The 27,806-nt window shown below is 36.8% G+C and overlaps 2 protein-coding genes across 2 annotated transcripts in view; one reads left to right on the plus strand and one right to left on the minus strand.

Moving 5' to 3' along the window:
• Positions 1 to 27,806, minus strand: part of LOC311292270 (lipoprotein lipase) — a 632,457-nt gene that overhangs the window by 57,321 nt on the left and 547,330 nt on the right. The gene's annotated exons all lie outside the window — the stretch shown is intronic.
• Positions 20,440 to 23,499, plus strand: ctxn1 (cortexin 1). The gene is made up of 2 exons (XM_084412461.1): positions 20,440 to 21,012; positions 21,177 to 23,499. The coding sequence occupies exon 2, from the start codon at positions 21,295 to 21,297 to the stop codon at positions 21,559 to 21,561; it is 267 nt and encodes an 88-aa protein (XP_084268587.1). The 5' UTR covers positions 20,440 to 21,012; positions 21,177 to 21,294; the 3' UTR covers positions 21,562 to 23,499.

The raw sequence follows: 27,806 nt of genomic DNA on the forward strand, positions 1-27,806 counted from the left end.
ATGATTATAGAGCTCTCTGATTCAATTATTTCTAGTAACAATTATGACTATAGAGCTCAACAAATGAATTTTTACTATTCATAACATTTTTATTGTGTGTGAGTTCCTTAAATGTCATTTCCATCACAGAATGCTCTTGAACACAACGCATATTTTGAGATGTGGTGGAAATCGCATTATTATAGACAACTCTTTATTATCATATGCATGCATATAAGACGCATATCGGTACAAACCTATAATGCCAGGAAGTATTTATAATGAATTCATCAGGAATCTCAAGCGTTGGAGGAATCAGAGGCCAGAAGGAAATATGTGAGCTGACCTTTCATGACCCCAGTGTTTCCTGTGGCAGACAGGAAGTGATGTGTGACTGCTGAGTAAGCTTCCTAGCAGTAGAGGACAAATATGTTATATATTAACATGGTTAGAGATTTGGGTGTTTGCAATTTGGTTTGACGTTTTCCTAGAGCTAGGAAGCTGCAATGCATGAACTAATCTAAAGACATTGGCAGCTGGAAAGTCCATATTTTTAAGCAGCTTATAGCAAAATGTTTCTAATAACACACTTATGCATGCTTTTATGGAAAGTGATGTAAGGTATACATTTTGTGCATTCCCTGAGAATCAACCCCGACTTTACCGTCATGCATCATTTGAGCTACGGCACTGTAAAAATTATTAAACTAAAATTTTGAGTTAATACAATGAAAGAGGTTTTGTATTAACTCAAAAGTTTTAGTTTCGATGAACTCAAAATGTTAATGCACCCCGGTCACTTATGCTGGGTTATTTCAACCCATGTTTGGGTCAAATATGGACAAACACAACCGTTGGTTTAAATTAAAGTTCCCCCTGTGGTGAAAATCCAGCTTTTAATGTTGTTTATGTGTCTATGTGGTGTTTTTAATATGCTTTAAGTCAAACCATGTGTAAATTCATAAGTCGACACCATTGCTGAGTATTTCCTCCTTAAAACTGCAGTGAACCAAAGACAGTCTCAAAAACACGCTTTGAAATCGCTGGTGTTTCTGACGTCACAAACTACCTTGTAACCAATCAGATCAACGTGTGATCGTCAACCAGTGGATCTCTGAGCTGAGTGAGTGAGTGGAGGCGGGGCTCATTTGCATATTCATAGAACCGCGCATACTAAATGAGGCAAGGGTGTCAGGTTACAGTCAAGATATTTTAAAGCATTTTTAAGGAAAAAACATTTAAATATGTCATTTTGGTGATCAAAGATGAGTTTAAAGTGATAAAAGTACTGACTTTAAACCGTTTAAACCTATAGGTTAATTTAAACCAATGGCTGTCATTGTTTGTCCATATTTGACCCAAACATGGGTTGAAACAACCCATCATTTTTTAGAGTTATTAAAGTTGAAACAACAAATAATTGTTTAATAGTGAGGATATTAATTTAATAAACATGGTGCTAATGTTCAGCTTCAGAATGTGCTGTCAAATTGTTTTTATATTGCTTACATTTTTATATTTCAAAAATTTACCCAATTTATATTTATTTTTTTATATTACTGAAATCTTAAACTGATGGAAAGTGGACCATGTAATTGAAATGAACCTAAACCTAAAGTGATTGTTTATTCGTTTATTGCTTTGTCATTGGTTTTAACATGTTTATTTTGGTCTTAATAAGAGCGTCGAGTGTGAAGATACTGGGACGGTTGGGAGATTGTTAACGAGGTGAGTCACTTCACTTACCATGGTAACATGCAAATGAAGGCTTTATTTAGATTCCGTCACATGACTCAATGCAAAACTGCGACCAAAGAGTTTCTCTCTGAGAATGAAAGAGAAAATGACTTGAAATGTATGTCATACTTACTATAAACTGTAATTATTCCATCATATGATTAAAAGTTTCCAAAAAATGTATATCCCATAATGATAATCAGATCATAGTTATTTCTTCTTGACAGCAATTAAAATATTAAATCAAGCATTAAATTAAGAGCAAGTTTTATTACTTTTGTGTAAAAGTCTCAGACAAATTTCCTTGTTTTGTCCTTTATTATCAACAAATAGCATGTACAAGAACATATCCCATAATACAACAGAAGGACATTTCACATGCTTCTTTAAAAAATGGAAAGAAAGAAAAGAGGGTACATAATCATACATTGTTGAATAAGCACAATTAAACAATCCTTTTTATATGAAAGTATTAAACGAACAGCATACTGCAGTTGTTTAAATTGCTTTACTGTTTTCAGATATTGACATTTTATCTATGCATATTTTAACCTCCTTCTCAAGCACTGTAAAAAGAAACTTGCCATTTGTGAATTTGCATTTGTGATTATGGAATTTGCATAAAAAGAAAATGGAATTTATAATGAAGCCAGCATCCTTTGAGTAATCATCCTTAATATAATAACCTAAGATCATATATATAGAAATGAACATTAACATATTCTCAACAATAAAACTCTCAACATCTTTGGGTATTGTTATATGTTCTCTTTGTTTGTCCATGGACTTTTATTATACTTCCTGTTTCCGGTTCTGTCTGCCATCTTTGTAGTCCTTTTGTAGTTTTTGTAGTTTTCATTGCTTATTTGTGTCTTGTTAAGCTTGTGTAGTTATAGCCCTTGAGTTTCTCTTGTCAGTTGTTGTTTGCACGTGTCTCTTGTTTATTGTGTTTCTTCCAGTAAATACTCCTTGCCATCAGATCCTCTCCTTCTCTTCATCTCCCAGCTTCAGTACAGGGATCTCGGCAGGACCATGTTTTGCTCTTCTACAGTTCACATGTGTTCCTCCTGACAGACACTAGAGGGTGTCGTATGCATTCACTCATGTGTGCTCAGTTTTTACTCATATGCATATTTTACATGTAGGCCTATATAAAGCATTTGAATTTCTCTGAAAGTAATTTTTTTTGCAATTTAGTTTTAATAAATGGTCTGGATGGACTGTCACACACTCCTGAAAACTCTCTTTTCTCTCTCTTTCTTATAAATGACCCCATCTAGACTTGAAAGTTAAGTCTCTCTGTTCAGGCCAGAGTAAACCCCTTGTAGAACATACTTTCTTTAACGGTGGTGAGGCAAGTTTCTGGCCAAATGTAGTACAGTATGCAATTTCGGATCTTTTTCACTTCCAAAAACTGTACATTAAACAGTAGCATATTTAATGAAAATGTCCGATAAGATCCAGGCTATTTCAGTTTTCACCGTATAGAGTAAGGGAACTTACTTACTTAGGCTACTTACAGGTTTATATCGTAGAATTTACTGTAGTTTACCGATAAATGTACAATATTTTTTTACAGTAGTCGTTCACCAGTTATTGTGTATATGATTTCACTGCACAGCACCCATAGAGAACAATTATTAACCTTAGTTTACACAACTATCAGCTACTGGAATAATCACACTTCATCGCAATTAATCGCATCCAAAATAATCAATTAATTGCGATTAATCGCATCCAAAATAATCGATTAATTGCGATTAATCGCATCCAAAATAAGTTTGTGTTTACATAATATATGTGTGTGCACTGTGTATAATTATTATATATATATAAATACACACGTGCATGTATATAAGAAATATTTGCAATGTATATACTATATTTATATATAATTTATATTATATATAAATACAAATATTTTATATATATATAAAAAAAATATTAAATATTATTTTGGATGCGATTAATCGCAATTAATCGTTGCACAGCACTAAAAATAATATTTACATGTTTGTGTGCTTAGCTCTCATATCCATAATAGTGTTTAATAATGTGACAGAACAACATAAGTGTTGCTCATTATCACTGGATCGATTTTTGTCGCAGTCTCAGAAGTCAAACTCTATTCAGATATTTAATTAAAATTCATTATGACAGACAGACAGTGAAGTGAAGGTGAATAATACATGATGTTCAGTGGGTGCCTGGAAAGGTCCGCACATTAACATTACAGAACATTCAAATGACCTTTTTGTTCTGTGGATTTTAAAGGCTCTTAAATGCCAATAAAGGACCTTTATTTTAAGCACTTCTAATTTTTTCTTACATCTGCAGCGTGAGCATTTACTTGCACACATGTCAGCTGTCATTTTTATTGCCTCTTCCCTCCCAATGGAATCACTAAAAATACAACATGCAGCAGAAGCAAAACCAGCCTTTCTTATGCTGAAATACATGGAGGTTTGCATCAGATTCTCATCACTTCAGTTTTTGACAATTCTGCAATTCTATAGGCTCTGATTCACACAGACTCACTTAAAGGAATAGTTCACTTAAAAAATGAAAATTGGCTCATTTACTCGCCCTCAAGTTGTTCCAAACCTGTATAAGTTTCTTTCTTCTGCTGAACACAACATCTATTTTGATGAATGTCTGTAACCAAACAGTTGTTGGACCCCATAGACTTCCATAGTAGGAAAAAAAATACTATGTAAGTCAATGGGGTCCAACAACTGTTTGGTTTCCAACATTCTTCAAAATATCTTCTTTTATCTTTGCATTCATTCATCAGATAAAAGCAACGGGATAAAACACTCTGAGCACTGAACTATGAGAGAAACATATAAATGTCACAATATATACAGAATGAATGCACATGCGGTGACCCCATATATAAAATACTATTTGCACCTCAATGTATTGTATTACAAAACAGTATGCAATAATAACAGCATATTCAGTGTATATGATTATATTCATTAAAATGGATGCTGCTTTATTGTGACATTAATTGTATTCGACATTACCTTCCCTACACCTACCCTTAGTCCTACCCTACACCTTAAACACTTTATTCCCACGTTTTGAATATTTTTGTGTTGTGCCGAATTTCGACTCCCTGACAATTATTACCCCCCTCGTTGAAGTCAGAACCTGATTGCCTAATTCTAACCCCACACACAAACCTAAACCTACTATACTAGGGGGGTAATAATCTGGCAGGGGTCCCGTGCTTCCTCTCTAATAAAGACAAAAATGCCTTTATTAAAGGGGTGGTATAATGCCCTTTTCACAAGGTGTAAAATAAGTCTCTGATGTCCCCAGAGTGTGTATGTGAAGTTTTAGCTCAAAATACCCCACAGATATTGTTATATAGCATGTTAAAGTTGTCACTTTTTGAGGGTGAGCAAAAACGCACCGTTTTGTGTCTGTTGCTTTAAATGCAAATGAGCTGCTGCTCCCGGCACAGGGGGCGGAGCTTCAAGAGCGCGTGTGTCTTTTTACCTCACACACACATGCACTGAACATTTCAAAAACGTTTAGCCTTTTATGTTCAAACCGGAGTCAGAAAGATGGAGAGACTCGAGAAGAAGTGACAACATGTAGACAACATTTCTGAATGGTTAGTTGATGAATTTATGAAGCTTATGTGTAGTTATCTTCTAGTCACTGGTTAGCATATTCTGTCTTGATAATCTATAAATCGTGTTCAGGGGGCGGGGTTTATGTAAATTTTAGGGTTGGTGATGTCACTAACCCGGGAGGAATGTGGTGTAGTCTCTACCAGCCGTTTGTTGTAGTCCTTAAAAAGCGATTTCTTTAAAAGCAAATATCTCTCTTTCCTTTGAACTTTGAGCGTCGTAACTTTGCAGATGTTGTTTATGCTCAAACAGCAACATTACACACTGACTAAAGTTAGAAAAGTGAAATCATAATCAACCACCCCTTTAAAAGGCAGATTCAAACTCGGGTCGATCGCATCTAAAGCTAATGTAACCCCTCTCTCCACGCCACTGATCCAGTAATCAGATTTATTATAAACTGGTGGGCAGAGTAAGTGTAAATATCCTCTGCCAATCAAAGATGGCTATTTGCACTTGGTATAAATAGACACTCCGATATAGTATTTTTGTATATCCTGAATATAATATACAAGTTATCTATAATATATTGACAGATTGAACAAATCAACAGTGAAATGAATCTGCAGCAGTCAGGAAGAGCTCTGTAAGTTGTTTACGTTCATTATTATTGTAATGTTATGTGCTTTGAGACATGAGGTAGGTCATGTGTTTTGGAGGAGGCGTGGCTTTGGAGACGCTCTGAAGGAAGGGTGGGATCTTATGCTTTCAAAACTAGCTTTAGTTTTCTATTTCACCCAATAAAAAGAACATAACATTTTGGCAAATTTTTAGCTGTACTAAACTCAGGATCTGCAGGTGCAAATGAATGAGAGACACTCTTCACTCGGCTTCATAATAGCGTCTCTGAGGACGTCAATCCCCTGACAATAACCCGAAAGAGAACGATTTCTCATCCAGAGAGAAGAGAGCAGGTAGAGCAGAACATCTATCTGATACAAGCCCTTAATAAGTCAATTATGTGGGTAATTAAAATGACAAATCTGACCCATTTTACACTGAAAAAAAAGATGTCAAAAATCACGTCATGTTCCAGATTCCTGCAAGTTAATGCGCGAGGGATATGAGACGTCTTACCTCAAGTATATTTGGAATAATGTCATTCACAATGCCGCGGGATTTATTACTTTTGTCAAAGTTAAAGGCATAGTTCACCCAAAAATGAGTGAGACTTACTCTCTGTACGAATTTCTTTGTTCTGTTGAACACAAAAGAAGATGTTTTGAAGAATGTTGGTAACCAAGCCGTTTAGTTACCCATATTCTTCAAAATATCTTCCTTTGTGTTCAACAGAACAAAGAAATTAATTCAGGTTTGGAACAACATGAGGGGGTTTGCTAGAACATTGTTTCACTTTCAGTGTTGGTAAGTACCGATAATACCTAATGGTGTTGGCGCAAGAGATTACTTGTGTATACTTTGCATTTCAGGTGTGGTGTGGTGTGGTGCGTATTCCTTGGCCAACTGGTTTCTTTCTCATGTTTTGCTTTTATTTTTTATCAGCTTGCATTTTCTTATTAAATAACACATTTGTGTTAGGCATAAATAGTAATGTTGATACTGCATACAACATTCAAGTAGTTTAAGTAACTAAATTATGTTTTTCCTCACTGGACCCTATAGTACACTTGCTGTGTGGTAAGTGTTGTTGTTGTTTTTTAAGACACACTTATACTCTTTTTGCTTGAGGAATATTAAAACCAAAAATAATTACATACATGGTCATTTCATGAATATTTACTTATCGAACGGTATTGGTCAGAGTACTGAAGTTTGGGAGCCCTATGATCCATGATCCCATGCTTTATGGGTAGAATGGTTCATTTAAATGTATTCAGTCTTCTCATCTGCTCGGCGTCACATTGTATAATCAAATATTTATCTGTGGTCATCATAATCATACAGAATGCATGCAGGATTTCTTTGGTTATAGGTCATTTTCTGTTGGGTTTAGTTTCTCTTTGACTACATCACATGATATTCAAGAATCTTATTATATATTATTCCTTTTGCATGGTTTCACAGAATAGCACAAAATGCTTTTTCTTAACATAAAACACACAGCTCATATTTATGCCTAACACAAATGTATTATTTAATTAGAAAATGCAAGCTGATAAAAAATAAAAACAAAACGTGAGAAAAAGAAACCAGCATGGTGTTCATGCACGGAAGCCAAACCTGTTGGCCAAGGAACACACACCACACCACACCACACCTGAAATGCAAAGTATACACAAGTAATCTATTGCGCCAACACCATTAGGTATTTTCGGTACTTACCAACACTGAAAGTGAAACAATGTTCTAGCAAAAAACGTTGCTAAATTATCGACTACAGACAGCCATGAACATGCAAAACGTTCATGCATGTAAAATGCATGTTGAATTAGGGCATAACTGATTTTAAATCATGTGCATGTTTTCACAGATTAGCACAAAATGCTTTTTCTTAACATAAAACACACAGCTCATGTTCCTTTTAACCACGTGATAAACTGGAGACGATTCATATTCCGGGAAATTCCAACTTCATATCCAGGTATAAATACTGTACAACTCCCTTTTCTACAAACAACTTCAGAAGAGTTTTGCTGTGACAACTCTTGAATGTCTTGAAGGATGTAAGTACGATGAATAAATGCTTTCTTAGAGGAAAAATATCTGAAATTTGGTCTTTTTTTAAGCAAAACATTACATGTTATGCAATCTTATTGTTATAGTTTCATTAAATATACATATTTTTTTTATTATTTGTTTTGCTTAGACAAGTTAGTTGAGCAGAAATTTAATTGATTTCCATGTGGATTTTTTTAAACCACAGATCGAATTATTTTACGATAATTCACAGAGTTTTGAAAATGGAAGCATCTGAAAAACTGCTGTCAGCACGACTGCTTTCCCTGCTAAAGAACGGACAGTGGGGAAAAGAAGATGCTGTCAAGTTGTTTAAAGCCCTCGTGGAGCAATTTTATGGTGATTTTCACACATGGATGATGAAAATCCTTCATCAAGTGGAAATTCACAAAATCAGAGCGTCGGATTTGACTTTCCTGAATGATGATAAAGTCCCTCAGTTTGTGGATAATATTGAGGACAAAATTAATGTCATGACCAAAAACACTGGTGAGAAATCATTGGATGAGATTTTGAAGGAAATCAGTGAACATGTAGATATTGATGAAGAAATGATGGCACAAGTGACTGCTATTGTGTCCTCTGAATCTACATGTCCACCAAACCTACAAGAAATAAGACAAAAACTGTTAAAGCTCTGCAATGCAGTAGAAACCACAAAGTTTAAACCTCGAGTGACTCAGATGGTGTGCTGGTGCGTTCTCGTTCTTTCTAAATCAAGTCGTCTGGTTCAGGTTGGAACAGGAGAGGGAAAGTCGTGCATCGTGGCAATGTTTGCAGCATATCAGGTCATGATGGGAAAAACCCCTGATATCATCTCCAGTTCTCCTGTACTTGCTGAACGAGACGCTGAGGAATGGTCTGCATTTTATGAGAAACTTGAAATAACCGTTGACGTCAACACCAATAAATCCGAAAACGAGCTGAAGAAGTGCTATGAATGCCAGGTGGTCTATGGTACGACTGTCAGTTTTGCAGGTGATTTTCTGAGACAACGCTTTCAACGAAAAGACGTGAGACCTAAGAGAGAGTTTCAGTGTGTTATAGTAGACGAGGTGGATTCACTAATGTTGGACAAGGGCGTTGAAGTGGTCTATTTGAGCAGCGAGATCCCACTAATGGAGTCTTTCAATGGAATACTGTCTGAAATTTGGCTAATCATCAACCAGCTGAAGTGTTTAAACACTGGAGAGATTTTAGGGCCCATTCAGCTCTGCTCTCAGGTTCTGTCCGAAATCATACATGAAAATAAAAACATTGATCAACTCAGGATTGTGCAGATGGCTGTGGACACAGGAGTTATGCCTATACACTCCTCAAAGCAAATGCATGAAAACATGAGAAATGTTTTAAAATGCCTGGATAATGCAAGCGTTGCGCAAATGGTGGCATTTTTAACCATGTTTGTGAGAAATTTCCCTGAGTATTCCTTCAAATTATACCAGGAAGGGCCTGATGGAAATTTACAGAAAATGAAAGAGATTATTCCAACGGGTACAAATAATAGACAAGAAATATCAATTATTCTCCTGGAGTGTGGAAAATGTCGTGTTGTGCACTTTGAGAAGGACGGTTCTCTAGAGCCGTCATTGAGGAAAAGGATTAAAAAGGCTCGTCAGTCTGAATCAGCAGAAGAACTAAATAAATCTCACATCCCAAGCCTTGAAGATCTCATTAATGGCAAGATGAAAACGTGGATTGGAAATGCTCTGCAAGCCTCAAAATTGACTCTGGGCCACGAATACGTCCTTCATGGAGATGGAGTCGCTCCGGTTGATTTCAGCTCCACTGGTGTTGTGCAGAACAACATGAGTTGGGGGGACGGACTTCAGCAGTTTCTGGAGATGAAACACCAAACTAAACTGTCCAACATGACTCTAATCACTAACTTCATGTCTAATGTGGGTTTATTCAATAAATACCCAAACCAGATCTATGGGATCACGGGAACCTTGGGGGACCAAACAGAGCTTGACATGCTGAAGAAGCTCTACAGCGGCATTGAGACCTGTAAGATTCCCTCATTCAAGCGAAGGAAACTTTACGAGCTGGAAGGCATGGTTGTCCCTGAAGAGGAGGAGTGGATCAGGATGGTCTGTAAAGTTGTTCGGGATCAAGTGACTTCCACAGTCTATCGAGGTCCACGAGCAGCTCTCGTCATCTGTGAAACAATCAACCGTGCAGAAACGTTTCATACGGCCCTTTCAAAAACCATCTCAAAAGACAAACTAAAACTCTACGTGAATAACAACGAGGACAACTCTACAATAACAGATTCAACCATTCAAGCCGGGGACGTCATCATTGCGACTAATCTAGCAGGTCGAGGGACAGACCTAAAGGTTTGTGAAAGGGCAAATGAGGCAGGAGGTTTGTTCGTGATGCAAACCTTCTTACCGCTGAACGTTCGCGTTGAACAGCAAGCCTTTGGACGAACGGCTCGCCAAGGGAGTCCGGGATCTGCTCAAATCATCATGTGCACCAGTCACTTCTCTGACTCGGTCAAGCTATTGATGGGTGAAAACGCATCTCTCGCCAACTCACTCGACCGTCTGGACAATTTTACCAGACAGATGTCACACGAGAGTGTGTTTGAGGAAGCGGTTAAATGCTACGTGGAAAATCACAGCTCTCAAAATCATGAGGCAATGGTTTCCGCCCTAGCAGAGCTCTTAACCATAAAGTCAAGTGATCTGGAAAAGGCGAAAGATGTCAGGAATGCCGGGGTGAATAAAAGACTCTCTGGGTTTCTTGAAAAAGACATTCCAGAAATCATAAAAAAGGAAGAGCTTTTTTCTGTTTACCTTGACGTTTTGGACAACGTTTATGACGATGATGTTTTCTCTGACCAGCGTGATGTTATTGTGTCCTCTCTTCATGAGTGTTGGGGTTTGTGGCTCCTGATGTATTTCAGTGAGGAAACAAATCCCACTGGGAAAAGCCTAGCCTCGTTGAAGGAACAGCTGAAGTTGGACTTGTCCAGTGCAAAGCAGAAACTTTTGAGCAAACAGTCCCCGTCCTCCATGGTCTACTATTACATCAGGTCTGGAAACAATCTCCGTGAGAAGGGTCGCCTTGAAGAGAGCATTGAGATGTACACCAAAGCGTTGGAGGACGGTGCATCTGGGGAGATTATTCCTCTCTATAATCGTGCACTGGCTACTATTATGAATAAGGATGCTGGCTATATTACTAAATCATTGGCTGATCTGGAAAAGGCTGAAAAGGCAATTGATTCATACAAGTCACATCTGGCACGTGTTCATGCTTGTGTGAAATTATCAAGACAAGAGCAGACAACGACAGAAGGTGATTCTTTACTCACTAAACAGTTTCTAGTGAAGTGTAAGATTGTAGACCAACTCAAGATGAACATTCAAGATGCTGTAATGAAGTTAAAGAGGGCTGAAAGCAGAGGAGGAGACGTGAAACTGACTGAAAAACATACAGTTTTTCTAAACGAAGACACTTTGAAGAGGGCTATGAGCAGACGAGATTTGAGTCTGCCTGAAACGCTTGCCCTTTGTGCGATAAATGAGTTTATAAAGAGGGCTGAAATCAGACGAGGAGATGTGAACTTGGCTGAAAAATATGTAATGCTTTGCACAGAAGACGGTAGGAAAAGGGCTGAAAGCAGAGGAGAAGATGTGATCCTGGCTGAAAGACTTACACTTTTGCTGTTCCAAGACTCTATTCACAGTTCTATAAGAATTCTCGGAGAGATGCTAATGGAATTTGAACATGTCATGTCATTGGGTCTTGACACCATTTTCTTTTTGGACACCACATTTTCTTTCAGGGGCTTTTTGTCAAGGATATTTAGATAATAAGATAAGGGGCCCTATTTTAACGATCTAAGCGCATGGTCTAAAGCGCAGGGCGCAAGTGCACTTAGGGCGTGTCGGAATCCACTTTTGCTAGTTTAACGACGGGAAAAATGGTTGGCGCTCCCGGCGCATGGTCTAAAAGGGTTGTCTCTATTCTCTTAATGAGTAATGGGTGTATTTTGGGATTTATGTGCGTTAAACCAATCAGAGTCTCATCTCCCATTCCCTTTAAATGCCAGTTGCGCTCGTGCCATGGCGGATTCGCTATTTACATGATGGAATTTGATAGTGGAAAGACCGAAACCGTCTCCAGAGCGCAAATGGATCTGCTCGTGCGCGAGGTTAAAGTGCGCAAGCAGACCATCTACGGGACAAGCCGGATTCCACCATATCTTTATGTACACAATAATAATCTTTTACACTGTAATCCTTTTATTTTAAATATTTGGCATGTTTGTGTGCTGCTGTGCGTCCCTGTGTGTGTAATAAGCAGAGTGTGTGTTTAATAAGCAGAGTGTAGCACGTTATGGACCTGCCTATAGGCACACATTACTAATGCGCTCTTTAAATAACAAAAAAAATATCACGCCATTGACTTTAGGGGCCCTATCTTGCACACGGCGCAATTGACTTTGTACACCGACGCATGTATCATTCCTATTTTGCACCCGACGCACAGCTGACTTTTCCCTCCACAGACGCACGTCGGTAAATTAGGTAATGAACTTGCGCTCCCGGGGGCGGTTCAGCGAAAAGAGGAGGCGTGTTCCGGCGCAAACGTTCCCTGGTGCTATTTTGCAGTTTCAGAAAACAATTCTGCCACAGACCAGGAGAAACCTCGTCTAAAGTCAGTGGCGCGTTGCGTTGCGCATGTTATTCAGATGATATTTTAAGGGTGCATGCTTGGCCATAATGTATCGTGTGCACAACGCGCATACACTTTGCTTCTCTCATCCACACAGAAGCATCAGTTCTCATTTTGCAAACCATACATTATTACAAGGAAAAATATCACCACACGAGGGAAATCATTGTTGTGTCCATGAAGATGTGAAAAATAGGCATAAATCTAGCTTACACATTTACCCAAATTATTATACGCCTGTTTAACCGAAGCTAATTTGGGTGTGTTTCTCCATCCCCAATGTCACTTCTCTGTGTTTTACGGCCCTGACGAGAACGCCGGTCTCCTCGGCTGTGAACCGCTCCTGGCGTGCGCCTGGAAAATCTGCCGTTGGAACAAGCGCGCCTGGTCTTAAAGGGAATGTGAGATGACGCTCTGATTGGTTTATTTCACTTTACGGTGCTTCAACATCGGTGTTATTGACCTATCATTTCCATCTGATTTTAGGGAAAAGTTATGGGTAGGGTTAGGTTTAGGGGTATAGGGATAGGGTAAGGACTAAATTTTGGGACAGGAATGTTATTCCAGGATCAACAAAATATGTTGATCCAGGAACATGTCTTACTTGGCAAAATCACGGTGACCCAATATACGGTATCAAGGTTTCTTATTCCTATGACTTCATATTTACACAAGTTCTTCATGCTGATCTAAGCCGTACGGCTCGGCATCAGTGTGATCCATCTGGCTTAGATTGACGTACTTCATACTTCAAATGTGCCTCTTAACAACATAATTTAAATTAATCTAAAACGTGTAAATTATGAAAGATGTTATAAATGTTGCCTAACCAAAAAAGGATACATACTCAAATATGGTCCTGCACCGTGTTTAGGGTTAAAAAAAGAAAGATATTATGTTGTGTAATTATGTATATGTTTATGTATGCAATGTTTATGTATGGTATATGTACAAGTAATTTAAGTGCAAAAACTGAATCTTCATTTAATGGAATTATGTAAAAAAAAAAAACAAGGACATTGTCTTTGTCTCCATATAATTTCGGATGTGACTTTTGTTCGATGGTTTAATAGAATGGCGACACTTCTTCACAAACAATATTTAGGAATAGCCGACTGTAAACTAAGTTGAATATTAATATAAATTGAATGCAAACTAAAATGAATATTTAATGTCAATTTACCTGTTGTCCTTTATTTGTTCTGAGCTCCTCCGTTTCTGACTGTTGATTAAGAGTTGTTTGTTTGGTGCCTGTTGGTACTTCAGTGATGATTTGTTCCAGAAACATTTTTTGTTATGCTGGTTGAAAGTCACTTCACATCCTGATAGCAACGTTAAGTTCAGTTGAGTTAAGTGGTCTAAATGTATTTTTATGTATATTAATATATCGTCTGTGGAAGGTTAGGGTTAGGACCAAAAAATGTTTGCCCAATCATTGCCCTCCATTTGCAGTGTGTGTGTTCACTACTCATGGTGTGTGTGCACTAACTGGATCGGCTATATGCAGAGGACAAATTCAGAGTATGGCCAGATTGGGCTGGTAAAAAAGGGTTTGGGCGGGTGGACAAAATTTGGGCTGGTTTGGGGGCAGTTTGGCGGTTTTCAAACATCTACATTTTAAAGTCTAATTGGTTAATAAATAAAACTAAAATGTGCATGTAGTCCATAAAATCAGTCATCGTGAGTTGGACATGCCCAATGCAGAGTCAGCTGGCGTTGGTGTTGACGTTGCCGACGAGCACGCGCTTTTAGCCAATCAGCTCAGCATGCGCGATAACTTGTAGATTATTATTCAAGTGACCGCTAATGCCAAAGTTGCATAAATATACAGTAAGTTGTATCTACAGTAAATAGTGAGATAGTGAGCAACTCTGAAAACGTGGATTACACATGTGGTGGTGGGAGATGACTCGATGGCTCTTAATAAATATAATCGAATATGGGACGACTCCTGTCCATGGTCATGTGCACACTGGTCTAACCAGACATCTGCAACTTTTACACCATCCAGACTGCACTCTACTCGACCCTGACAGCTGCTGAAAAAGGTTTGAATCAACGATGAATCAGTTTTGACCATAGATATCATATATAAAGGCTAGATGTCTCGTGCGCACTGCTGGCCAATGGAGGTCGACGTCCGCACGTGGCGGCCATCTTGCCACAGTGTACTCGCTCACTACTTCAATGGTGCATGTACTTTTAAATAACCATAACTTGCTAATTTTTCTACCGATTTTCAAACGGTTTGGTTTGTTATAAACGTCAGAGATGTAGTTATGACACTGCATACATACACTGCATGAAAAATTATAACATACATGTTCAAGCATTCGGAATTATAGCCACGTTAATAACGTTTGTAAGAAACCAAACCGTTTGTAAATCCTTCAAGATTTCAGCGAGATAAGAGGATTTGTGTGCGTGCTGATCATTCACCTTAATGCACAGAGCACTGTGACAAGATGGCCGAACGATGATGCCGGAAGTGACTGCGCCATAAGACATCTAGCGTTTATATGATATCTATGGTTTTGACTGCTAAATTCTGCGTTATGTTTTGCAAAGTGTACATCCGAGGGTTAAAGTCATCGGTGAATTTCTTGATTGCCGTTTTGACAGTGTCCACCTGGACGTTTTAGTCATATTTGCTAATTCTCCTTAATTATTGCCCTGTTTCGATCCGTTTTCCTAGGAAATTGATTTATTTGTTATTTTATCATCGTTATTTTGTTCTAAGGAAATAAAAATGGTGCTTATCAACCTTGAAAGACATGGCAATAAAATTATATCACAGTATTTTGGCAGTAAAATTATGGACGTTTTTTTCTTGGAGTGGGTGGGTTTTGGTGAGCTTTTGGGCTGGAAATCACCATCCCAATCTGGCAACACTGAGAATGGGTTACCATACTTGTCACTTTCACTTTTACTTTCACTGACCTGCCTGTCAAATTATGTATTTCCACACCTCCGTGCACCTGCTCGTGCAGATATCACACGTCATCAGCGCATTTCATGCTATACAGTTTATATTACAGATTATATTCATCCTACTAAGAGAAACAATGTGAAGTTGACCGTTTAGTGACTGAACACATATACAAAGAAAATCTGACTGTACATGAATTATTACATTTCAGAAATCACTGGTCACAGATCAGGCATTAGAATTAACACAGTTATTTGTTGTGTCATTAATGTTGAGTCCATATCATAAAAGTCTGTTTGCAAAGCCTGCGCCGAAATTGCGACTGATTTACCAATGAATCCACAGTGAAATGTACCTAATTCATATGAATAAATGATACTCAACTGAGACATTCACATTGTTTAAAATAAATAACCACATGCCTAGCATTCGGATTCTTTGGAAGGCGCGAGTGGGCGTGGCCAAAGTTGGCGTTTATCTTCTTCTGCAGAGGCGGTCTTTCACCTATCTATTACGCCATTAATAGGCACATTTGTGGCTTGGTATCAATAAAATATGTTTTTGGAGTAACAAGGAAGTTTTCAGTTCTGAAACTTAGTATGATGACCTCTTATATGTCAAGGAAAAGTTGATTTCTCAATTTATGACCCCTTTAAAGGTTTTTCATTGAAATAACTAAGTTCTTATAAGTTATAGGCCTATACATTAGATTTTATGTTACAATCTTGTGTTGTAAATGAATGTGTGTTATCTTGATGGCGTTTCGTAGCTATATTTAAGGATTTACCTCAGCTTGTGGAAGAGCTTGTAATGAACTTTGATTCTTCGTGTGGTTTTCCCTTTAACACTAGTGGTTGTCACTATATTATAAAAGTATTAAATAGATTTTAATTTGGTATATTAACATAATTTCAGACAGTTAATAAAATATTTTTTAAAAATCAGCAAATTGAAGTTCAATCTGTAAAACTTAAAATGTTTCTACCATACTTGTTATGGTATGGGCCTAAAGTCCAAGCAAGCACAGCTACTGTAGTTTATTTTAGTGGATGTGAGTTTCGCTCACAGCACAATACATCATATTGTGTCAAAGATGCATGAATTCTCCAGTGGCTGACAGGATATTCATAAACTCCTGCATCATCTTGAAAACATGTTACGAACATTCCCTATTATGGCTAGAGGGAGAGATGTCAGCATGTTTAGCGAGCGCGTGCGATACAAATACCGCGCAGTCTGTTCCTCTTCTCAGTGTTTTCCATATTAAATTCAGAGGGAAGTTTAAAATGGAGTTGTACAATGATACTGTACCAAAGCGTATATTTGATGATGGATTTCATTAGCTGTAAAGGACTGCGGGTCAGCTGTATCCCAGAGCCCAGGGGTGATTCACTCTGAGCCAAAAATACTTCATGACAGCCGCAGTTCCTTTGTGCTTTCCGTATGACCGTAGCACATTTACAGTGCTGGACCCGGAGGACTACACACACACACATACACACACACACACACACACACACACACACACACACACACACACACACACACACAATGAGATTCCGCAGATAACAGGATAATCTTACAACTTTAGCAAGGTTCTCTGAAAGTTATGAACAGACGTTCTTCCGGTAAAATGTACAGATCGTTTATTTATATGTGAATAAACCTTTATTTATATGTGAACATTTATATGTTCGTTTATGGTCATACCCATTATCTGTGGTCTTTACTAACATTCAAAAAAAAAAATTGAACAAAAATGTTAGCTAATTATACATAAGGTTTCACTTTTTTTAAACGTTACTTGTTTCAAAACTGGATGTTTTGAACGTTCAAAAAAGAACATTTCCATAACTAAACATTATTAAATGGTCTTAGAACAGTTTTTATTAGCTGGGACATCACAGGAACATCCAGAGAACTATCATCTTGAAAACACCTTACTGTAAATCAAAGTTTTATAATCATTATACAGATTTTAGAGGTTAATGTGTATATATTATATTATATTATATTATATTATATTATATTAACCTGGACATTTTCCAATACTAGCTTGGCAATAAGAGTGTTGGGTCTGTTTGAACATTAGAATGAACACATTTATAATATATAAAATTGACAAAATACTTCTGGAGACCCTCTCTGCTCTCTGATGAAATCCATAATCCGGCCAATAGGCCAATATTGCAAAAAATGAATAAATAAATATATAAATCTTAAAGAGTAGGCTATTCTTGTATTGTTTTCCAGTAATAATATGCAAACATCCTTAAAACAAGATTAGTTGAGACACAGTGTAAGATAAGAAATATTTATTTACAGTTTACTTCTTATCATGTCTTTTTCTTGTTTTAAGCATGATGATAAAAATTAAAAGGATGATGATGATGATGTGATATGTGTCAAATGTGTTTTGTAAACTGTATTTCTATAGGCTACAAATCATTATTTACAAATATGTAATAATAATATGTTTTTATATTTTGTAGAAGGATACATTTTCATTTTTCATAGCCTAGTTTACTGAATTTCCTGGAATGCTTATAGCCAATGCATTTTTAAAAACAGATGTTATGTAAGAAGACTTTTCCCCCCCTATTAGAAAGTATTTGTCAAATCATTGCCAATAAAGAGCAGATTCCCCCCGGGAAATAACGAAGTAAATGTTCAAAAGGTTTCAATAAATTTGTGTCTCTACGGAATTGCTTTCAATCACTAACCCTCCCTGAGTAAAATTGTGACAATTAGCCCCGGTCACATGCATGCACTCACGCCAATCAGCCAATCGCACATGAGCGCGTGCACATGAGTGATGACAGTGAGCGCGCGCGGGAGAGATGCCAGACCAGCACGCGCTCCGGACCGTCAACATGGGTATGTTATGTTTAATTTTTTTAAACCTAGTTTTTAATTAAGTTGTTGCATTGTATAAAATGCTATTTTTATATAGCCTGTATTTGCCTTACAATAAACTGAATTCCACTGAAAACAGAAAAGAAAACTTGCTAAGACTTATGACGCCTGTATATGGTGTAGTATAAAGACATCATCAGATTACATTGTAAAACATCTTATAGTTCAGGCGCATGTTTTGTAACCATACATTTGAGATTATTTATAATAATATGGCAATATATAATATAATATAGCTAGACTTTTATGGTGAACACATCCCTAATTTGAGTTTTACGCTATTATATATGGTCTGGTGCATATTTCACTATAGCCTCGATGTTTATGTGACTAATAATCCTGAAAGTTGATAACACAATATGATAATTAGGCAGTTTATGGTGACTGTGTTGACTATAAATCCGTTGTTTGCTCTGTTTATTGTTAACATGCGTCATATAGTTCTGTGCAGAGGTGCTCCAGTCGAGAACATAGACAGCAAACAGTGATTTATCTGAAGTTTGTGAGTGGATCGATCAGCTCTGCTATTGATCTGTGTGTTTCTGCACAGGATTGACTCATCTGATCATCTTAACCATATCGACCTTCATAACCTGAAAACAGCTTTCTCTGATGGTTTTTACATATGATGATTGGATTATTAAATTATAAGTTATTTGTAGAGGGAATATATATATATATATAAAACATTTCTCTGATAACTTGCATCCTATGTAGGCTATGTATATATATATATATGTGTGTGTGTGTGTGTGTGTGTGTGTGTGTGTGTGTACACACACACACACACACACACACACACACACACACACACACACACACACACACACATATATATATATATATATACACACATATCTATACACACACACATATATATACACACACACACATAAACAAAGTTTTATGTTAGATGTGATAAATCGTGATTAATTGTTTTGACAGCACTAATATATATGTAATTTTTTTGTATATATGTACTATATATATATGTGTGTGTGTGTGTGTGCGTGTCTGTGTGTGTATATATATATATACACACACATATACACACACACACATATAAACAAAGTTTTATGTTAGATGTGATTAATCGTGATAAATCGATTTGACTACACTAACACACACACACACACACACACACACACACACACACACACACACACACACACACACACACACACACACACACACACACAAATACATTAAACATGTTTATATACTGAAGCAAATAAAAATGTGCTTCTCTTTACCTATATTTACTCTGAAACAATTTTCACTCAGACATTGCTGGCAAATTCTATCAATATCTGAATCAGAAACGTGTAAGCAACAGATTTATTTAATTGTGAAATTTACTGACTGACTAGTATTTTCTTATAAAAATGTTCTCCAATAATCTTTGTTTTATTTACAAGAAAGGTTGATTCTGTCACTAAATACATTTTTTGATGATCACCTCATGGTCCTATTGACGTTCCTCTATTGAGGCTGTTTGATAACCAAACCAGTTTTGTCTTGACCTTGTCTAAATGTGTACAGTACATACAGTATAGATGCCCTTTGACCTGGCCTTAACCCTTTAGGTATTATTAACTCCGCTGTCTTTGGGACAGGAATCAGCTTTCAGTGCACAAATCCCATCCTAATAAAGTCAGAGGGAGGGAATTCCAGTCTCTATTTACTGCTGATTAGCATGGGAGGAAACATTGGGAAAGCCAGTGTTGTCCAGGGCCTGACTGTTACACATGCCTTGTGCTTTAATGCTGCGGTGAAGAGTTGACCCTGATTTACTTCACTTTTATGTGGCCGCTATTGATCCACAATGTTTTGAGATCCCGATCGATCCATGATTTACTGTGCCGTCTTTCTCTTTATTCACAGAGCAGCTTTTCCTGTCACGTTCCTGCTGGAAATAGCAGCTTTTAATCCATCCTCCATCCTCATGCTCGATTATCTCAGCGATGCCTGAATATGACGCCGCGTGTGGAATCAGCCACAGAAGAGCATGTTCTGAGTCCATAAAAACAGCAATGCAACGTTCATGTAAAGATGTGGACGTCCTCTGCTGGATCTCTGATATCTGAGCGGCGACGACAGTTTTGTGTATTGAACAATTTTCATTTTGTTTCGTTGCAATTTGTTGCATCTGTCTGATTCCTCACTGCATCTTGTGAGGTGCTGATGACATGTTCACCTGGATGAATCAATCAAGTGATTTTATTGCTCCCAGAGACTTCTGATGTGTTTTATTTAAGTAAGCATCAACTTTGTCTCGGATTTTTCTCCCAAAAGGACCCAGAAGAGTCAACAGTTGTCGTGCATTAGGAGTGTATAAAGCTATGAATGTGGAGCAGCTCGGATCATTTGATGAGAAACGTTCAAGTTCATATCCAGACTTTTGATTGCATATAATACGCAGGTTGAGACTCTTCACGTGTCACTGTATAAAAAAATAGTTGGTTTAACTTAAAAAAAGTAAGTTACCTTAAAAATGGTTGCCTTTTGAGTTAAAATTTGAGTTAATACAATGAAGGAGATTGGTTTGATCAACGGAAACTCAAAATATTGTGTTATCTGAACCACATGAATTATCTACGTTGATTTGATCAAAGAAATTTTTTTTATTTTTTTTTTTACAGTGTGAGGAGGAGATGCAACTGAGATATTGAAGTGATCTCGTGTGGATTTTTTTTTTTTTTTTTTTTTTTTTTATTCCTGCGCAATCCTCGGATTCGCTTCATCTTTTGAACTGATAAGATGAGTGAGAGCCCTGTGCTGGAGTACGAGCTGCTGTCTCTGGCTCCCGTCTCGGGCCCCGGGGCCACCGCTGGGCTCCTGCGGGTTCAGGACTCGGAGCAGAACACAGCGCTGTGTTTTGTGGGGCTCCTGCTGCTGTTTCTGGTGTTCCTGCTGGTCCGTTGTTTCCGGATTCTTCTGGACCCGTACAGTAGCATGCCGTCCTCATCCTGGTCTGATCCCAAAGACGCTTTAGAGAGGGGACAGTTTGATCACGCGCTCGTGTAGATCATGCACCACTGCAGAGAGAAGCACAACTCAAGGGCATATTTTACCTCCAAATACAACAGGTACTTTTTTAAAGTATTTAATTTGTATTATTTATGAATGTTTATTTAGTTATTACATTAAATTATCTTAATAATAATAATAATAATATAATATATAATTATAAATATTGTAATATTTTTTTAATTTTGGCATTATTAAGCACATTATCCACCCTAAAACGTTCGTTGCTGTATTGCAAAAAAATAATGTTCTTAATTAAATTGTTAATATCTATAGTAGTTATGGCCTTTAAATTATGCAAAAATATTTATTACTGTCATTTGTAATTTTATGCTACATCTATTTTTATGTTTGTTTCCTTTAGATTTGGGGGTGAAATATGAGTGTGACGTTGCTGTAATTCACAAAATAATGTTCTTAATTATATTGTTAAATATCTATGTGGCAGTTATGACCTTGCAAAAATATTTATTACTGTAATTTTCCTACAAAAAAATACTATGCAAAATCTTATTTTTTATGTGTGTTTTCTTTAGACTGGGGGGTGAAATATGAGCTAGACTTCTTGAAAGGTTTTGTGAGATTCAACCATAACGCTGCTGCTACCAACACAATATTTTTTATTTGAAAGATTTCTGTCTTTAAAACTTCATTTTGTGCAATAATTTCAGTTCAAGCCCAATTCAATTGTGTTGTGGCAGTGGATGGGTGTGTGTTTTATGTGCATGTAGTCATCATTAAAGTGTAAACATATCGAAACTAAAGTCATATCTCATATCTCAAGTCAAACCATTTAAAACACCTTAGCAACTGCATAGCGACACCCTGTCAACCATCCAGAACGCAAACACATAGCAATGCCTTGGCAACCATCCAGACCATCTTAGCAACCACATAGCGACACCCTGACAACAATCCAGGACATCTTAGCAACCACATAGCGGTGCCCTGGCAACCATCAAGAACATCTTAACAACCACATAGCTACGCCCTGGCAACCATCCAGAACATCTTAGCAACCACATGGCGACACCCTGACATTTATCCAGAACATATTAGCAACCGCATAGTAACGCCCTGACAACCATCCAGAATATCTTAACAACCACAAAGCGACGCCCTGACAACAATCCAGAACATCTTAGCAAACACATGACGCCCTGACAACTATCCAGAACATCTTAACAACCATATAGAGATGCCCTGACAACCATCAAGAACATCTTAGCAACCACATAGAGACGCCCTGACAACCATCCAGAATATCTTAACAACCACAAAGCGACACCCTGACAACCATCCAGAACATCATAGCAAAAACAAAGTGGCGCCCTGAAAACTATCCAGAACATATTAGCAACTGCATAGCAACGCCCTGGCAACCACCCAGAACATCTTAACAACCATATAGAGATGCCCTGACAACCACCCAGAACATCTTAACAACCACATAGCAAAGGCCTGGCTAGAGTTTAATTCCTAAATAATATCCTATAAATATTCCTTAATTATCCTTAAATTTCGATAAATGATGTGAATCTGTAAAGAAGGCAACATTTTTATTCATTTATGTTGCAACAGACTTTTACAAACGTCCTTTTTTTATTGTGACTGCATTTCTTATCAACTTTATTGTGCAAGTGATTGATATTATTATTATGATTCAGTGTTTTGCATTATGTTTGTCCACTGAGCAAATGTGCCTTTTACTGCAGTCAGGATGTATTTTTGATTCAGAAACACTGCTGTCCGTCTGTGGTTTTCACAGTATTGATTTTCCTGTGAAGTTGACAGTCGGTTTGGGATCAGTATAAGCGTTTTATCATTTTAAAAGGGCAAAACTGTGTACAAACAGGGATTTTTCTCTGGAAATGTTTCTTACTCTGTGTTTGTTTTTAGCAAAGAAATATTTGCTCAATAAATGCCTTTTTCTCTCAGCGTACTCATTATGTGTTTTCTCCTTCACGATTAATCAGGCATGTCTATGGACACCACACACAGGACACAAAGTCCCTTAAAGGGGTGGTTGAATATGATTTCACTTTTCTAACTTTAGTTAGTGTGTAATGTTGCTGTTTGAGCATAAACAACATCTGCAAAGTTACGACGCTCAAAGTTCAAAGCAAAGGGAGATATTTGCTTTTAAAGAAATCGCTTTTTAAGGACTACAACAAACGGCTGGTAGAGACTACACCACATTCCTCCCGGGTTAGTGACATCACCAACCCTAGAATTTACATAAACCCCGCCCCCGGAACACGATTTATAGATTATCAAGACAGAATATGCTAATCAATGACTAGAAGATAACTACACATAAGCTTCATAAATTCATCAACTAACCATTCAGAAATGTTGTCTACATGTTGTCACTTCTTCTCGAGTCTCTCCATCTTTCTGACTCCGGTTTGAACATAAAAGGCTAAAAGTTTTTGAAATGTTCAGTGCATGTGTGTGTGAGGTAAAAGGACACGATCTCTTGAAGCTCCGCCCCCTGTGCCGGGAGCAGCAGCTCATTTGCATTTAAAGGGACAGACACAAAACGGTGTGTTTTTGCTCACCCTCAAAAAGTGACAACTTTAACATGCTATATAAAAATATCTGTGGGGTATTTTGAGCTAAAACTTCACACACACACTCTGGAGACATCAGAGACTTATTTTACATCATTAACATCACCTATTAATCTATTCTTTCGTTATAAAAAAAGCAACTGCCTGTCTGTCAAATGCTAATTTTTCCAAGTAACACCATAAGCGATTCAGCAACTATTCTCTTGTGCATTGTGTCTTAATCAATACAAATTCACACTGATTTGTACTGGAAATAACCTTGTTCCCTTGGGATTGGTATAACCCTTCTGCTTTGGCTTATATGATGAAAGGTGAAAGGTCACGTTGGCTTTATTTCCCCTTGTGTAGTGTAAATGATGTTCATGGAGCCGCTGTGATTTATGATCGTCCTCTGATTAAGAGACACTGTATTGATTGTTTAATTGATTATATTGTGCTGTTAATCCCACAGGTATGGACACCAGCTCAGGGGTGGAAGAGTGAAGCAGCTCAGTGTCATAAACAAAATATTAACAAACCAAATATTAATGCTTTTTTTCTTTTTTTTTGTGCTGGGCAGCGATTAATCGCTATTAATCACATCCAAAATGAAAGTTTGTTTACATAATATATGTGTGTGTGCTGTGTATCATTATTTTGTATATATAAATACACACACATGCATGTATATATTTAAGAAAAATTTGTTATTTATATATAAAATAGTTATATATAATACAAATTATGCATAATTATATATACAGTATCCAAATATTTCTTAAATACATGCATTTGTGAGTATTTATATATACAAAATAACTATACCCACACACACATATATTATGTAAACAAAAACTTTTATTTTGGATGCAATTAATCATTGCCCAGCACTACTTTTTTTATTTTAGCAATGTGCAAAATCAAATCATGCACAAAAAAAACACTGATGCCACAAATAGTGCTGAATAAGAGCATATAGGGCATCTAAATAGTTTTCTTGATGTCGTTACCATGTTATTCTGTGTTAATGAATGCAAAACTGAACAGCTCCATAGTGTTTGACACGTGATGACTGATCCATGTCATTCAAGCGAAGTATTCTGTGCAAATTCTTTGCCTTCAAGCGCCACCCACTGCTGACAATGAGTATGACAGATGAATAAGTTGGGTATGTGTGAAAATGTCAAACTTCCTAACAAACAAAAAACAAAAGCCGTCAAAAAAAACCCCCAAAAAAACCATTTAATATAATAATAATAATATACTTTTTCAAAAACCCCAATGGTCCCTTCATAATTCATAAACCCAGTTATGAATTATGTGCTTCATATTCTGACAGCTGCTAACAACAAAGACCAGATGACTCATCTTAATAAAATAGTAATTATTAACTGGTAACACTTTACAATAAGGTTCATTAGTGATGATAATGAACAATACTTCTACAGCATTTATTAATCTAAGTTAAACTCAAAGGTTGTGTTTGTTAACATTAGTTAATGCACTGTGATCTAACATGAACAAACAATGAACGGCTGTATTTTTATCAACTAACATTAACAAAGATGAATAAATACTGTAACAAATGTATTGCTCATTGTTAACTCATGTTAGTTTATGCATTAATAATGTTAATTGTAAAGTGTTCAACTTTTTAGGGCTCAAAAGAGGAATAAAGAAATAAGATCTCTCCTACAGAAACTAGCTGTAAGGCTGCATGGATTTCAGAGAGACCCAGTAAACAGTTTCATAATCTCATTAGCAAAAGCTCCAGACACACAAAAGAGTTCTGCTTCACTTCACCCCGACAAAACACAGCAGTCTGAAACACAGCTTCATCCTGCAGGGACACGAGAGACATCTACACTGTACAGACATTTATACTGGAACATAGTGGTCTAGAAAAGACTTTAGCATGCTTTTAAAAAGATACATTATACATAAATAATATGCCTAACTTAACTGCATGTTATTTACAACAAAATGAAAATTCATTATAAATATTTAGGCTAATGCAAATTAACTAAACTTTTTTGAGCCACTTAAGTAGATATTATCTTTGTATATCATTTCATAAGTATTGTAAATATGGTTAAACTAAAATATTATTTCATGTAATTTTTATTGAAAATTGTATTTAAATATATTTGTAATTACATATTTGATGAATTTGCAATTTAATACATTTAAAGTATAATAACGCTACAGTAAAATCAAAATGCACATAAAAATAATAACAAATAATTTTTAAATCATAATTATTTAAAATGTACTTTTAACATTTAATATGACACTACATTAAAGTGCACTGTCTTTAAGTACAATTAAGAGGCCTTTTTATTTCCTTAATATATTATCTGTGTAACGGTCACCAGCTGGAGTGCCCTTGAGAGCCACCAGAGGGCACTCCACAACAGACTATTGTCATTCCCTCACAAACTACATCTCCCATAATTCTCTGCCTGGACTCATCAGCACTCGTTGTTTTCACCTGTGTCTCATCTTCTTGTTTGCTCACCCTCTTTCTGTCATTCCCTGTGCAGTCCTGTTTAGTGTCACACTGCAATTCCAAGCATTCTCCTGGTTTTCATTATCTTGGTTTTTCAATCTTCTGTCCGGTTTTCTTGGTTTATTGTTTGGACTGATTACCCAGTGTTTATGATCTTTTCCTTTTTTCGACTACGATTGTGGATTACCCTTTCAATAAAATTTCATTTGGATCCTCAACCTTTGTGTCTCGGAGCAGTACGTGACAATCTGCAAGTAATTTTAATATACTTTTAAGATATTAAGTACACGTATATACACTACAAGTGCAAAACTTTTTTTTTTTTTACGCATAACTTCTCATTCATACAGAGGAGAATCTGATCTTTACTGTAAAAAAATAAATAATAATAATAATTACTGTAAAAGTGAACTCACAAACATGTATTACCTGGTCTAGTTGTGTCTTTATTGTCTTAAGTTGTATATATTTACATTTATTCATTTGGCAGACATTTTTGTCTAGCTGACTAAGCGTCGGTTAAATTCGGAAAATCATATACTTTTACTATTTCTGCCATATTTTTATAGTATGGTGTGTAATTGTTCACCAGTATCCCCAAGAAAACATGTTTTGTTTGAAAACGTTTGATTATAGAAAATAACCCAGACAGCAACATAGTGTCGGCCCAGATCCGGCCCACATCTGGTACACATTTGGATTGGATTCCACACTTCTGGGATCTGGGCCGACACCAAGTTGCTGTCTGGGAAAGGAATTGGAACATGGATTTTTTTTTTTTTTATAAATGGTAATTTTAGTAAAAAGTCAGTGACATAAACAGACATAAACATTCTCTCAAATCAAAGCAGTGAAATGATTTTAAATTCACCCCTATATGCACGTATAAGCCTTGTATTGTTCAGTGCATGTGTCATGCATGGCATGTACAACAACATCCTGGATCACAGAGTGTCACATGACATGTGTAAGACTGGAAAAACTGGAAGAGAGGGCAACTCCCAAATTAAGCAATAAAGGAAATTAACATTTGAACTTACTCTTGTGCACCATTTGAGACACACGTCTCACCTCTGAGTCATCCTATACTACATCTCTTTCCCTCTTCCCCTATTCCTTCTCTCTCATGCTGAGATCACCAAAATACACCCAAGAATCTATATGGTTTAATCATGTGAATA

This window comes from Rutilus rutilus, assembly GCF_951802725.1.
Source record: "Rutilus rutilus genome assembly, chromosome: 6".
In the NCBI taxonomy this organism is placed as follows: Eukaryota; Metazoa; Chordata; class Actinopteri; order Cypriniformes; family Leuciscidae; genus Rutilus; species Rutilus rutilus.